The sequence below is a fragment of the Camarhynchus parvulus genome, chromosome 3 (genome assembly GCF_901933205.1).
Source record: "Camarhynchus parvulus chromosome 3, STF_HiC, whole genome shotgun sequence".
Classification (NCBI taxonomy): Eukaryota; Metazoa; Chordata; class Aves; order Passeriformes; family Thraupidae; genus Camarhynchus; species Camarhynchus parvulus.
In genome coordinates this window covers 30332353-30347257 of record NC_044573.1, presented here as the reverse complement: position 1 = coordinate 30347257, position 14905 = coordinate 30332353, and the positions used below count along the sequence as shown (strand labels likewise).

Genomic DNA, 14905 nt, shown 5'->3' with positions numbered 1-14905 from the left:
ATGAGAGGGCATTACAGGGGACAGTCTCTGGCACTCCTGCATCATGGGTAGGCTCCTGTTCCAGTCAAAGGAAATACATTCCAGGCCACAACAGACCAGTAACCCACTGTTGAGAGCTCACTGACCAGGGGCTTAAGTGCCTGACTTAGTCTAGGCTTACCATAGTGCAATTTGTGCCAGTAAGGAAATAGTAGGGTGAGAATAAAGCAGTGGCTGAGAAACGGGACAGAACAGGGAAAAAAAACCCACCAAATAAACAAAACAGGAAATTAAAAGGTCAAATTATTTTATTTAAAGCTCTACAGAAGCACTTTCATCTCTGGGGGCTGATAGTAAATTGCCTTCTGCAAATGCTGATTCTCAAAGGCACAAAATGGCTACCAAGCTCTGATGCACTGGAGAGGTAGGCAGATCATCTCACAGCCCAAGCACCCATATCTCAATATGGATGCTCCCTGCTTGCAGAGATACCTACATCCCATCTGCTTTTGTGGATGTAGGATTCCTTTGGTCCTGGAAGTCAGGGTAGAGGAGGAAGCATCTTTAGCTCAGCTCTGGGAATACACAGAATTGCAATACCTACAGATTACCTTTTGCATCGAGAGCTTGGTCCCTTCAGTTTATGACTGTGTCACAGGAGCCAAGGTGTGTATTCCACCTGGGCTGGGCAGAAAGCACTCTGTAATCACAAAGGTCCTCTTCAAAAGGGAGAATGTATTGCCTTCCTGGATCAGGCTGCATGGTCCTGACTGTGTTTTGGCTAAGATGGCACCACCTTGAGCTCTGCTTGACCTGATTTCCAAGCGCAAGTGTGCTGTGATTTCTGGTTTGTCTCCTGTCCTCCTCAATTTGCAGAGAAAAATCTTCCCTACAACAAGGCTTGGAGACTATAAACAAGAACAGTAATTTGAAATGCTGATCCTCACCCTTGGGGGAGGCACAACGGTGAGAGGAGGAAGAGCTCCTTGCAGGAGTCATTTGTTCAGCACGGAGAATTCTTGAGTGCAATCACATTGTCCAGCAGGCGTAAATAAGAGCTATCAGCAATGCCACGGCCACAGCAAGGGCAGCATTCTTGCGATTTTCCTTACGAAGCACACTCAGTTCTTTCTCTGGGAAACAAACAAAAGACTTGCCTGTGAAGGTTCTTCACGTTGCAGCTACATCTCCTTTCAAAACTCTCTTAGAAGCACAAAGCTACCTTGGCCACAGGCAAAAATTTTGGGAGCAGTATGCAAAGCTGCCAACAGGATGTGCTGAATGGGAAGTAACTACCCAAACTAGTAGGAACCCTTTCATTTGCTCTCATCCTGACACTCGTGGTAGCTGTGCTTGGGAATACTTCAGTGCCTGACCAGTTCCTGTTGGCAAATGACATTGCTGTAGGCCTCTACTAAGGACAGACTGTCATTAGCATAACTGCGTGTTCCCTAGGAGAATGAAGGAGCCAGGAGGGCAGAGAGCTATTTCTACTATCTTCTAAATGTAACAGCCTTGTTACATTTGGTAGCTCTTTCTAGTGCTAAAATTTAAATACAACTGTAGCCACCTTTGAATGCTGCAGAATCTGTGTTTCCTTACACCTCAGAAGGATCAGTGTGGAAAAGGTCTGAACCTGGACACTCTTATTCTGTTTGGGTCTGAAGATTTTAGCTTTTTAGAGATAGGTAAACCAGGGAGAAGGAAAGCAACCTTAGAACCACAGATGCAGAGAGAGGAAGACAGTGGCTATTTCAAGTATGGAATCTTGCCAATCTCCATTTCTGTTTGGTTCCCTTTACCAAAGATGAGAACCCCACTCTTACTAGTTCTGTTCCACAAAACTTTGCTGGCTGGTACAGGCTAGCAGTGAGCCCTCCAGCCTTACAGAGACTGCAAGGCCACAAAGCACTAAGTGTGTGGCAGGCAAGGTTGGGTGTGCACTGTCCAGAGACAGATGGCTTTTGTTGCTGAGTTCATCTGCAGAGAGTGCACACCTTACTGTCTCTACAGTTTGCACAAGCAGCCTCCAGCAGTTCCCCAAGTAGTGTTGGTAAACAAAAGAGACTTTTAGCTGTTCTTTCTGCCCCATTCTTCACCTAATACAATCACTCATGCAGTCACAGAGCAGCCTGCTTGAATCTGCAAGGCCACAAAGGAGATGACAGGGTCACATAACCTCACACACAGCAGTGCCAGATTAAACTGATGCTGACAATGGCATTGTCAGCAGCTGCTGTTCATGGCCTCAACTGCATCAGCTGGAATAAGGAAAGATTTAGTCAGAGGCCATAGCAGTGATGTCAGCATTAGGTGAGGCTGTTGCTGCTGTCTGAGCTGCTGTCACACTGCTCTGCTGATGCCACCAGGGATAGCTGACTGCTGGCTGGTAAAAGGGTGGCAGCAATTTTCAGTCTTCTGCTGTCTCTAGTGGTAGGCCCTTAGGGAACAGCTTTCAGTCTGTTTAAAATAACAGCTACTCTTCTGGAAGCAGTCCTCTAGCATGAGTTATAATTACAAATTTGCTGGCCATACCCCAGCTTTCAACCCTCTAGACCCAAAAGAATACTTGTGCCTCTTTCCCTTGTGTGAGCTCTGCTGCTTGCACAGCTGCAGAGTACTGCCAAGCAGGTAACATGCGGATCAATACCTGAAGATGTACAAAGCAGCACCTCTAGTGGAATGGAAGTCCTGTCAACAAGTATGGTATCTCAGGGAGGCTTTCATTCTAAGTGTCTACAGCAGGACTTGCACCAAGGAAAGACCCTGGCTCTCTAGAAGTGCAGGCAGCACATCAGTGTGAATTGCTATGCTCTTGTGCTGAGTGGCCTCATAAATTGATGCAGTAAGAACCTTCCCCAAGGAAGGTATATTTTGCTACACTCCTGATGTCACTTACCTTTTTGCCTAGCAAGCCTCTACTAGAAAAAAAAAAGGCTGGGGAGAGCGATGTTAAAAGCTACTCGAGCCAATCTGTTAGCTATGATTATCTAAAGACTGGTAATTTGGGGTATTTGGAGGGAGACATTTTCTCCCCTTCATTAGTTGATGCTTATTTTTTTTCCCTATGGAAGTACAGCTCAAGTAGGTGGATGCAGACTCCCATTATAATATGCTGACTACATTTCCATTAGTTTGGCTCCCTTTGGTTGAAGCTAAATTCAAAGGCAGAAGTCAGAGGTGGCAGGAGCTTGAAGACAAAGCTAAGCTGCAGCACTGATCCCATCCTGCCCAGAGGGACCATTTTTAATGAAGCTCTTACCATAGTTGTCAGCTTTGGTCATTAGTAAGTTTCGCTCTCTCTCCAGTGACTTTCTGTAATGAGAAGAGGAGTTCATTACCTGCAAGGCAGAACACAGCCTATTTCTTTGCTTACATGATGGAAGAGAGACTGTCCCCACTGCAGGGGATATCTGTTCAGAGGATGAACCCCTCACCCCTCCCTGTTGGAAGGGTGACAGTTTAGAAGTACCCAGTTGTGCAAGAGAAGAGATGCAGCATTTTAGATTATTTTTTCCTTCCTCCAAATGGCTTCCTGTCTCTCCTTTCAGGATAGCAGTGTAGGTAAACAGCTAGAAAGGGCTCTTGGGTCATTGCCCTACTCCAGTTCCCCCAGGGTGAGGCAGGAAGTTCTATGGGATGGGGCAGGGTCCTTATATGCTCTCTGAAGGATCCTCTTCCCCCAGCACATTGGGCTTAGTGCTGGAACAGTAATTCTTCTCACCATTTGAAGCTGGGATCCCTTTGTCAGAGGTATCCAATTTACAGAAATTGGTGAACTCAAGGAAACAAGCTGAATCCAAGCCCAGTACTAATGAGTTGAACAACCTGTCATTAGACTGAAGACTCATAATAACAGAAAAGACTAAGTTAGGCCAACCCAGCCCTTGTCTTAAATTGCACAAGATGATTAATTAATATACAGATTAACATATAAACCCAAAATGAAATTCCTGAAAGCAGCAGTGTTTCCATTATGGCAATGAGGACATGGTCAGTCCTTTCAGACTCTGCACATAAATAAACATGCACTAACAAATTATCTCTTGGTTCAGAGAAGGCAGAAAGTGTAACAGAATTTGTTGTTCCCCTTGGGGCACAGCAAGAACAACCTGTAGGAGGAAAGAGATCCAAATCTATGTGTACAGCTAGTTAAGTGTAAGAGAGGGCAAGAAAGCAAGCTACATCAGGAGCAGCAGGAGAGGAAAGGGCTCTAGAAGAAAACTGGGTGGAGGGCAGCCAGTAGGAAGTGAGAAGACGGATTTACCAACATGACTGAGCTGCTACTTAGAATTTTGCCTTGTGAAGAGAGTCAAGGGAAGAAGCTTTGAGAAAGAGACATGAAGAAACCATGACAACTGAACTTCAAAGTGGAAAAGCGGAGCTCCTCTTTGTGTGCTACACATGGAATCGATAATTTTGATCATGGTACCTTCCCTGCAAGGTTTTTCAAAGGGTCTGGAATAGGACAGTGGAAGTTCTATTTCCATACAAGCTGTAAAACTCATAGAAGGCCCCAAGAATCTTAATTCATAATTCTTTGCTCTAGGCCCTATATTTCAGTCAGAAACCATCATATATCACATCCTGTCAAGTTACCACAGCTGTAGGTTTGGTTGTTGGCCACTTAAGCCCTAGATAAAGAATACAGACAGAAACAAGGAGAATTTAGGCCCGGAAAGGATTGTTGAGATGAAAAGCTACAGAGAAGAGGGACAGGAAGAGACAGGACCCTGTCTAAATATTGATGGGGATAGAAAACCCCAGTAAAGGAAGAGGGGGGAGTGCAAAGGAGAGTTTAACAAAGAAGGGATGGAGACATCACTATTGCTATGATCATTTCTAATAGGGTCCTACAGGACAGTAGTGTACAGCAAACACCAGGATCATCAAGACCACTCCCTGGGCCGATGACTGAGCTTCCCAGCCTTTTTTGCTTGGAGCAGAGCAGTAGGATGCTAGTGATTGAAAAAATGTCCTCAAGCAGAGATTTGAGAATCAGCTAGGACATCTAATTCTCTTGCTTCACACTCAAGAGAAATAGCAGGTTCTGCCTATGTCTACTACAGAATCCAGGCCAAAGTCCTTGCTTGAGTCCCAGCTCTAGAAGCCAACAACTGCTGCCTCTATGGCAGCCACAGATTTCAGGGGAATTGTCCCTCTTAGCACTCCCAAGAAAAGCCAGTGTGTTAATTCATCCCTACATCCAGACACATTAGCAACACAGGCACAGATATTTTCCCTCAGCTGCTTTTGCAGCTGGATCCCAGCCTGGTTTGGCCCTCAGCAGTAGTTGCTGCACATCTCCCTGATTGCACCTGGGTGGCTTTAGCAAGGCTTGGGCAGCAGTGTGCAGAAAACCTTTGCCAGACTCACAGAGCAGATTCCTAACAGGCCAGGAGCCAGGCCTGCAATGAACTGGCAAGTTTAAGGCACTACTTGTCTGGTTGTGGCACAGGTTGGAGTCAGGCTATTAATAAGATACAGCTCTCTCTCTATATCACTGCGCTTCTCACAGAGGCAAGTTCGCCAGGAAAGCTCCAAACTGTGGGAAAAGAGTCTTGTCATGGGGAAATCACACGTTCCCACCCCTTCAAGAGCCCTTGCTTGGTCTTACAGCAGGATGACAGCTAAGCTGAAGTGCACACACACAGAGCTGTGTAAGGAGCTGGTCAGCAATACCTTCCTTCAGGGCTAAGCTTCTCCTTGCGCAGCTTCAGGTCCACCTCTTCCATGCTTTGTCTGCAGCGTGCCAGCTTCTCCTCCAATCCATCAATCTGAAAAAAACCACACCAGTCACCATCATTTCTTCTCTCAGCTTACAAGGACTCCTTCCCATTCAGATGGTAGCAGTTCAGCTACTATTCCTCCCCAGATCAGGGGAAGAATCCCAGATCTGTGTAGAGATCACAGCACAGAGAGCTCATCATCTCCCAGCTCAGCCTGTATTCTAGCCCAGACAACTATAACATCTTCACCCCAGACACAGCCAAACCAGCCCTGACACTGCCTATTTTGTGGCTGGCCAGCACCCTTTTGCTAGATCTGATCCTGTTCCAGCCTGCTCTAGTTTCTTTGCATGTGGGTCTACAAGGAGAGGTGTGATCTTAGGTATCTTTATGCAATTAGAGGATAAAAGGAGAGACACTGGCCTAAACCAAAGCCTGAGGGACAGGGTCTTATTTTAGCACTGTGAATGGATGCAGAAATCTACAAAGCACCCTCAGCTGTCTGGTTGGGTGAAGAGGGAACAAAGGGATACTTCCAGTCTCTTTTACCCAACTAAATCTCAAACAGCAACAGAAGCCTGCACAGTATGGTCAAGAGAGCATTCGCCACTGCCTCCTTCAACCTGTACCAAGTGTTGGCAGCAACAAGTTTCTGTGCAGAAAAACACTCATTATCTCCTTGTGTCTCTTCATCAAGTATCCCAACAGCCACCACTGTGTCTTCCTGTGGAGGGGAGTAACCACAGCTAAGCACAGGAGGGTTCATTTCCTTGTATGCAAACAGACTGCCCAGGAGAGAATCCTACCATAGGCAACAGTTCTGGGAATCATTCCTCTCTTCTGCCTGGCAACCACAGCATAGACATCTCAAGGAAAACTTTGTCTTTCAAGCTTGCTTCCAGCAGGGAAACAGTGGACTAATCAGACAACACGAACTCAACAACCTAGCCTGAAAGAAAACGGCCTCTGTGCACTAAGGTGGCAGTGACCTCTCTTTTGAGCGACTTAGTGCAACACTCCTGCTGCGCCTGGTTCTCCAGGAAAGGCCATGGCTGGCAGTACGGCCTCCCTGTGGTGGGAGCTTTCACACACCGGACGCTAAGAGGCAGCATAGTGCCGGGTAAAGGTGGAATGAGCTGCCTGGACACCAGCCTCAGAAGCAGCCCAGGGCACACACACACACTCATAAACAGTAATAAGGGAAACAAAATCAAAGGTAGTGATCCCTAATTATTGCTGCTTTGGGATCAGCTCTGTTCTGATCAGCTCCTGTTAATGAGCTCATTAACAATCTCACACCTTCTACTCAGGAAAAGCAGGCAAGCATTATAACTAAGCAGGACTGGAGAGAAGAGGCTTGACATAAAGCAGACCATGAAAAGAAGTTTAACCAGTCAGTTAAATAGTCTGGAAGGAGCACAGCAGAGCTGGGGAGGGGGACATATAAGAAGGCTCAAATAAATCTTTGATTTATGAGATAGCAATCTCAAAGTCCTGGGCTATTAGGCAACTGCCAGTGCTCAAGATGCCAAACTCCCCAGAGGTGATGCCCAGCTTCCTGAACCCAAGGGGAGCACCAAGGCATGTCACCTGATCCCAAAGCTCAGGGAATAGCACTTCTGTGGCCGGCAATGCTTGGGTTTGCCTGGATGAGGATAATTGTCCTTCTCCATTTCCAGCTGTGCCAGTTAAGAATGTTAACTGTAGCTGCTCATCGCCATGTCATGCACTACAACTCAGCAGGATGCATTGCCCCAGTCTGCTTCAGGGCCAAGCAAGGGCTTCACCCAGGCCAGCTCTGACCACACTTATCAACAAGTTACTTTAATAGCACAGTGTGGTACAGCAGCGGTGGGGTTTTGGTCCAGTGAAATTTAAGGATTACCATCTCCCTCACCAGTTCCTACCGTTTGCAAATGGCTGTTTCTGCTCCCTTAGCTGTTGGAAACCCTTACATGCACACACAGGGAAAGATTCTTCAGCATGTGTTACCTGGCTCCTCTTTAGTCTGTTAAATTATTACAGTGCACCGTGACTTCTCTGGAAATATATTTAAAAATAATGCTAAATAATACATTAAAGAATTATTGGGAGCTTTACTTAGTCAGCTGCCAACCCCACCACTAAATTATCCATGCTACTGCACTCCAATCCTCTCCTCCATGCCTGCTCCTTCTAGCTGGCAGTTGCTCCTACTAGTACATTCTCTGCCCATACTTCCCTCATTTCATGAGACTTAACAGGAGTATATTCTGCCCAACTTTGTCAGTGCTTTCACTTTCTGCTGACTAAAAATCTCCAGATTCCACATAATACTTTAAAGTTTCAACTGGTTTTACTGCTCTTAAATCAAAACCCAAGTTTGGGTCCCCTGCTGGAGAGCAATAATTTGCTAATAAACCACATGGCCCAGAACTGCACCATCAGCTGTGCTGAGCTGGGGGCACAAGGGATGAAAAATAACCAGAAAAAAAAGAAAAAGCAAGCAAGGAAGATTGCTGAATTAACAAAATACTTTTCTTTCAGAATCTCACTACTTCTTTTCTTCTGGCTAGCCTGGGTTATTAGGGGTTATAAGGAAGGACAAGAGTGGGGATTCACAGATATTATCCATTCACTGTGCCTCAGTTTCTCCACTTATAAATTAAGACAATAAATTCTGCCTCCTGAAGGCAGCTCATTTGAATAAGAAGCCTCAGACACCAACCCAAACTATGGGCAGAGCACTATCTTGATATGTCAATGCCATTGCCTTCCTTGGCATTTAGGAGCTGCTCCTGCAAGCCAGGAGTGTCTCAGCAACTCAGCCATCCAAGTAACTCTTCACTGTAGAACAAAAGAAAGACAGAAAAGAAAATAAGCACAAGGAAAAAAAATCAGAGTAGTATCTGGGAACTACTGATTACTCTCTGGGCTGCTAAGGAAACTCCTAGGGGGGGCCGTAGTCTGTAAAATTGTAGCACAAGAAAATCTGTAGGGCTTTGCCATAATTCCCTGCTACATGTAGCCCTCCAGGAGAGCAATCCTAGAAGCAGGTGCTCACCTGAGCTTGCTGTGGATGGAAAGCTTTCCCTCCTACTACACAATATGTGAAGTTAGTTGGGGTACATACCTGGGCACACTGAAAGCCCACAGGAAAACAAGGAGCTGAGCTCGCTTAGCTGAAGCACCCTTGCACTTCACACTGCCTTATCTCTTTAGTGGCAATGTCAGCACAGGGCCTCCAAAGTTGCAAAGATGAACCTTTCCTCCTTTTAGCTCTCCTTTCCTTGAAGGAGATCCTCTGGGACAGAGCTGAAATGCAGCAAGCAGAAAGCTCACATGACAGCTCCTCAGGTTCATAGAGATGGTAACAGGGACACAGGACTTCATTCACAGCAACATCTTTAAGTAGTTCCAGTTAAAAAAAAGGGGGAAGGAAACATGTGCTTCACATCCAGGCAGCAGATCTGGGCACACAGAGCTGCCCTTCTGAAGCTCCTCAGGACACACTCCAGAAAGTCCCAGAAGCTTTGGATGCACATTAGGATCTAAGACCAGATGCCTCCTTTGCTCCACAGGTATGACAAGGCATTCAGCTATTTTTGCTGAATTCTGGCAACACTTGCTCATGATCTGGAAACCTTTTTAAACTAGAGACCTGGAATGTATTTCAATCCAAACTGACTTACATGCTTATTACAAATTCCATTTGTTGGGACCATCTTGGGCAGAGAGCCCAAAATGGCTCACATAAAGGCAGAGACAAAGAGAGAAGTGAAAAAGAAGCAGCTTTGCTTATAGAATTGAGCTGGATCCCATTTAATACATTTTGTAGCGAATTAATGAAAGCTTTCTTTCCAGCAGAAGGGCTAAAAGCGCTTTTCAAGAACTGGCATCCACCCTTCGCTCTTATGAATTCCCTAATTAAGATACTGGCAAAGAGCCATATCACACATACGTCGACATCCAACAGCATTAGGTAATGAGGTTTTCATCTTCTGACCCTCATAAAACAGATCAAAGGCAACTGAAGAGGTGGGGGCAAAGAAAAAAACCCTTCCCCGAGCAGTCTTTACATGCCTTGTCACCTGCCAGCACACTTGAGCTGTTCTTTCACAGAAGAACTAATGGTTCCTGCATCCACAAATTTGGCTGGATTATTAAAATCAGTCCAGCAGAGACAAATTTTGTTTAAATTCAAGTGCTAACTTGCTGTTCATGGACACACTTCCATTTTCTCCATGCTCTTGGAATCATTTTGCACGCTGGAAAATCATTTCACAGACATGCCGCCCACAGCATGCTTGGAAATATTTACCAGACAAGCTATTCACAGCAGAGGATGATCCACCAGCAAAGTCTAAGATGGCTCCTACAGAACAACCCTGTGTGCTGCTAGAGGAGGAGAGGCTGGATCCTACCTCCACCTCCTCCTTCGGCTTTGCAGGCGCCATCTCGTTAGTCAGCCCATCCTGCCTCAGCGCAGAGCAGCGGCTTTGCAGGAACACACACAGACGTGACCACAGAGCAGTGAGCCACATTTTCAAAACTTTTGCCTGAATAGCTTCACTGAGCATGAACTGTGCCGGCCTTTTCCCTATTCTTTATGTTCCTTTACAGACACTGATCAGCCATTGCCCTGTCAGAAGCAGCAACACATGTAACAATACTTTACAGAAGCACACACGTGACATTTTGCTGCCCAGGCATTGCCTTTAATTTAATGCACTTTTCTGCTTCTCTGAATTTTTTTTTCAGTTGTTGCCTGAGCCACAAGTATATTTTTAGTGGTTACAATATCCTTTGGCGAGAAGTTTCACAGCAGGTTATGGGAAGAACCAACCCCTCCTGTTTGTTCTGAGCTTGTATATTGCTGGTTTCATTTGATAGCCCTAACTTTGTATTGACAGTGTATGTTCATTCTTTGTTCAAAGCTACAAATAGCATGCAGAGGATATAGGCCTATATTGGGTCCCTTGCAGACATGTTTTCCAGCTTAAAAGGACCTGGAATGCTTGGAACTTTCTTGCATAAAGTTCTCCACACCTTTGGTCATCCGTGTCACTCTCTTGAGTTAATTTCATTTTCACTATTTTGGTACAAAATGGACCAGTCTTGCCAGTTTCATTTTCCTGATGAGTTTCCTCAAGCAAGTCCTAGGCAGCTCAGCATTGTCAATAGGGCTGCCTGTCAAAAGACTAGAGCTATATGAAAGAAGTGGCACGAATTTAAACCAACACAACATTATGGAGACCTATTTATATCTATTTAAACCAGATCATATCAATTACACCTGCAATTTGTAAGTGCAAGCTAATCTGATAAGTGTCCATATAGAAAATTGCATTCATTTAGCATCATGACTTCAGTTAAACAAGCATGACTCTGCCTAGATGAGGCCTTTCAAAGCTAGTCATGCATCACACCATATTAAGACTAGTTTGAAAAGTTTTCTTTACAATCATAACGGCTCAGAAGGTAATACTGAATAGAGTAATTTTAACTTATGAATCAAGTATCTTGGTTGTCATGCAAACTAAAACATAGCCCTCTCTTCCTCTGGCTTAAAGGCATTTTTTTCCTTCCTCCCTAACCTCTCTTCAGTAGTGTTCTCATGACTGCAAGTGGAAAGAATTTTATCTAGCAGTAGTACCTTTGCACAGAGATTTTTACCTGTAATGCACAAAAAAGAGTAGTTCTAAAATCCTTTCAAAACTACCATGTTCCATCCTGAAAACTTCTAAAAAAAAACCCCAAAACTTAATCTAAAGCTACTACAAGTCCTCAAACACTTTGCAGGAATTTTCTGTGGCAGCTAAAATCAGTCTCTTTTCATTCTGTGAACAGCAGGTCCCTAACAGGCTGAGCCATTTTGCCACCTCTCTTTTTGTAAGGTAGACCCTAGACCCTACCATCTCAACTCTTCTCGTCTACTACTTCTCAAACCACAACCACAAAAAAAAAAAAAAAAAAAAAAAAAATCATCACTGTTCAATTCTCTCTGATAGGCTCACCAAAGGAAGCCTGGACAGTCAGCACACCCCTCTGGACTCCCTTTGGTGGTTATATTTGCGTTCGAGTGCCCAGAACTGTGTTTCTCTAATGAAAGCCTAACCAGTGAAACACACCAGATAATCATAAACCAGACTCCCATTCCACACAGCAGGATGAGAGGGGGTCTCATCAATACATATAAATATCTTAAAGGTGGGTGTGAAGAGGTTGGTGCCAAACTCTTTTCAGTGGTGTCCAGTGACAGGATGAGGAGCAATGCCTGTAAACGAAAACAGGAAGTTCCAGCTCAATGTGAGGGAAAACCATTTTTATACTGAAACAGACCACGAGAACAGGCTGCTCCAGCAGGCTGTGGGGTTTCCCTCTCTGGAGACATCCAAAATCTACCTGGTCACATTCCTATGTGATCTGCTCTAGGTGACCCTGCCCTGGCAAGGGAGTTGGATGAGATGATATCCAGAGGTCCTGTCCAGCCCTAAGGATTCTGTGACACTCACCTTTATGTTACTAGCTGGTGACACACATATGACATACCCTGCCATTTCCCTGGCCTTTCCATTCTGGTTACATTGGTCTGTTGTGCATGTGCTCACCTGAAAACTCTTCGGGGCAGAGAGGTGACCAGTGAGACTCACTGAATGAATTCTGCCTGATTTCAGCCATTTGTGAGGAACATTCAGGATTTACTGTATCCAAACCCACAGACCTGAACTCAAACCGACTTGAGTTCAGACAGCACTGATCAGTGCAGGAGCCAGAAAGACATATGCTTCAGGGAGATCTTAACTAACACAACTCAGGTTGTTTACAGGAAGACAAAGCTTCAGCAGAGCTTACCAGCAGCCCTCCTGCCACCCAGGAGAACACAGTACCACAGACTGGGTAAGATTTGAAGGGACCACAGTGGGTCATCTGCTCTAACCTCCCTGCTCAAGAAGAGCCATCCCCAAGCACATGGCACAGATGCAATCTCCAGGGAGGGAGAGAGAGACAAAACACCCAAGCACAATGAAAAGGCACCCTTAGAAGGGAGACACACTCTTAAAACCCGGCCTTTCCCCTTTCTCATCACTGTGATTTACAGGCCCCTCACATGCCGGTTTACCACTGGGCTCCCCTCAAGAAGCAGGAGCACACGGCTGACTTCCAGCGCCGCACGCACACAACGGGCTGGTGGTCACGGCCCACTGCAGCACCCCCACGGGCACACACACACACACACAGGGCCCCTCACGGCACTGGCTCAAGGGCTCGGCAGGAGCAAGGACACCGCACGCCACCGCTCAAAGCGGGAGTAAGGCTGTGGCTCCAAGCCCCCCGCCAGCCCGGCCGCCGCACTCCCCCTCACCTCCCGGGCCACGCTGGGCCCCGCTCGCCGCCTGCCCATGGTCCGGCCGCGCCCACCGCGCATGCGCAGGGGCGCCCAGTGCGCCGCGGCCTCGGTGCGGGGCCGCGCTGGGCTGGGCTGGGCTGGTGCCATGTTGGGGAAGGAGGGCAGCGCTGGCTGCCTGCGCCCGTGGAGCCGCTGCCCCGGGAGCGAGTCTGGCCCTGCGAGCCCGCTCGGGTGGCTCCGACACAGCCGAGGGCGAGCGGCAGCCAGAGCGGCGCCTCCCGCGTTGTGCCGCTGCTGGCCCATCCTGCTCTGCCCTCTCCAGTGGTAGCGCGTGACGGATGGCTGCGGGAGGACCAGCAGGTTGGGAAGGCGAGGTGGGACTTCTTGGTCATGTCTGGTCCTGCCTCTCCGCCCCTCAGGGACACCGGCTCCCTCGGGTGCTCTCTGGGCAGACCCGAAGTGATCCGTTGGTTTTCCCGCAGGTGGAGCCAGCGCATTCCTGGCCGCTCCAGACCAGGGCTTGTAGTGCAGGGTGTCACGCAGGAAGAAGGCAACCTCGGAAACACCAGACAAACCCAGAACGGCTGCTTTGTGGCGTGTTGGGATACATGAGAATTGTTTTGGGCTTCAGGAGGGATTTCTTCACTGAAAGGGTTGTCAAACATTGGAACAGGCTGCCCAGGGAGGTGGTGGAGTCACCATCCCTGGAGGTGTTAGGGAAAAGATGATGTGGAGCACAGTGTCGTGGTCTAGTTGACAGGGTGGTACTTCATTACAGGTTGGACTCAGAGGTCTTTTCCAACCTAATTGATTCTGTGATTGTTTTATTCAGATTGTCCTTGTGGCTTCCTACTCAAACGCTAGCGTTGTGCTAAAGCAGCTGAGGAAAAACTGGCTGTGTGATCTACCTGGAAATAGCGCTTTGTGCATCCAGCCAGTTCAGCGCAAGATACTAATCATGATGTTACATATGCATGACAGCACTTGTTCTGACCAAGAAAGCTTTTTATGAAACACTGCAATCTTGTATTAAAAAAAAAAAAAAGCCAACACCACTGAAGTGCATCTATCTTCAGGGGAGGACATGGCTGCTACATGACAGAGCGCAGCAGTGCTATTTGCTGGCAAAAAAGGAAGGCTGGGCAGCAGCACCATTTATTAGACATACAGACTGAATTTTCATTTTGACTAAATACTCTCTGCTGACTGAAATTTTGCTAGAATGGCAGGAGTGCAGATGTGTGCCACGCAAGCAATGATGATACTGATACCTGATTAGTGTGTTTCATTTTTCTTTCAAACACCCCCCCTTCCTTCATTTTCACTGTGGGAGATAGCATGTGTTGGTAACAGCATCACTCTCATTTTATGTCTGGAGAAAAATGAGGGACAGCTGGACTCTTTTGTGCTTCCCAATGTGGTACTTGACTCTATGCAACAGAGTCTGTACTTTGGAACCCAAAGGAGCCAGAACTCCCGTCTCCAAGCTGAGACACTGTGAGATAACTGCTTTCCAAGCAGAAGCAGCTAGTCAGAAGGCAGTAAAGAAGCTGAGTAGGACCCAGCCAGCAGCCCTGGGGAAGCACAGCATCAGGGGGAGAGAGAAAATGAAAAAGTGGGAGAATGTTATTTTTTCCCATCTTAGACAGAAGACTTGATTAGTGAGTGTAAATACAATCTAAAAATGCATAGAGGTTTGAAGAAACCCATCTGTTATGGTTTACAATGGGCTGAAATAGCCATTAGTTCAACAGAAAGCATTTTGTCCTTCACAAAGGTGAGTATTGATTCAGGGGAGGACTGTCAATTCTCACATACACCTCTCCACAGAGAGACAAACATGCAGCATTTTGCGGGCAGATGACTG

General features: G+C 46.6%; 1 protein-coding gene across 1 annotated transcript; it reads right to left on the bottom strand.

Moving 5' to 3' along the window:
- Positions 1–110: 110 nt before the first annotated feature.
- On the bottom strand, positions 111–13156 carry CCDC167 (coiled-coil domain containing 167). The gene is made up of 4 exons (XM_030945381.1): positions 13054–13156; positions 5662–5756; positions 3242–3294; positions 111–1112 (listed from the first exon to the last, which is right to left on the bottom strand). The coding sequence occupies exons 1-4, from the start codon at positions 13114–13116 to the stop codon at positions 1009–1011; spliced, it is 315 nt and encodes a 104-aa protein (XP_030801241.1). The 5' UTR covers positions 13117–13156; the 3' UTR covers positions 111–1008.
- Positions 13157–14905: the final 1749 nt, after the last annotated feature.

Excerpts from the sequence above, each read along its gene's own strand:
- CCDC167 (XM_030945381.1), bottom strand. The coding sequence starts at position 13,116 with ATGCGCGGTGGGCGCGGCCGGACCATGGGCAGGCGGCGAGCGGGGCCC. Across the intron at positions 5,757-13,053 it reads GGCCCAGCGTGGCCCGGGAG|ATTGATGGATTGGAGGAGAA; the intron begins GTGAGGGGGAGT and ends GGTTTTTTTCAG. Across the intron at positions 3,295-5,661 it reads AAGCTTAGCCCTGAAGGAAG|AAAGTCACTGGAGAGAGAGC; the intron begins GTATTGCTGACC and ends TTCTCATTACAG.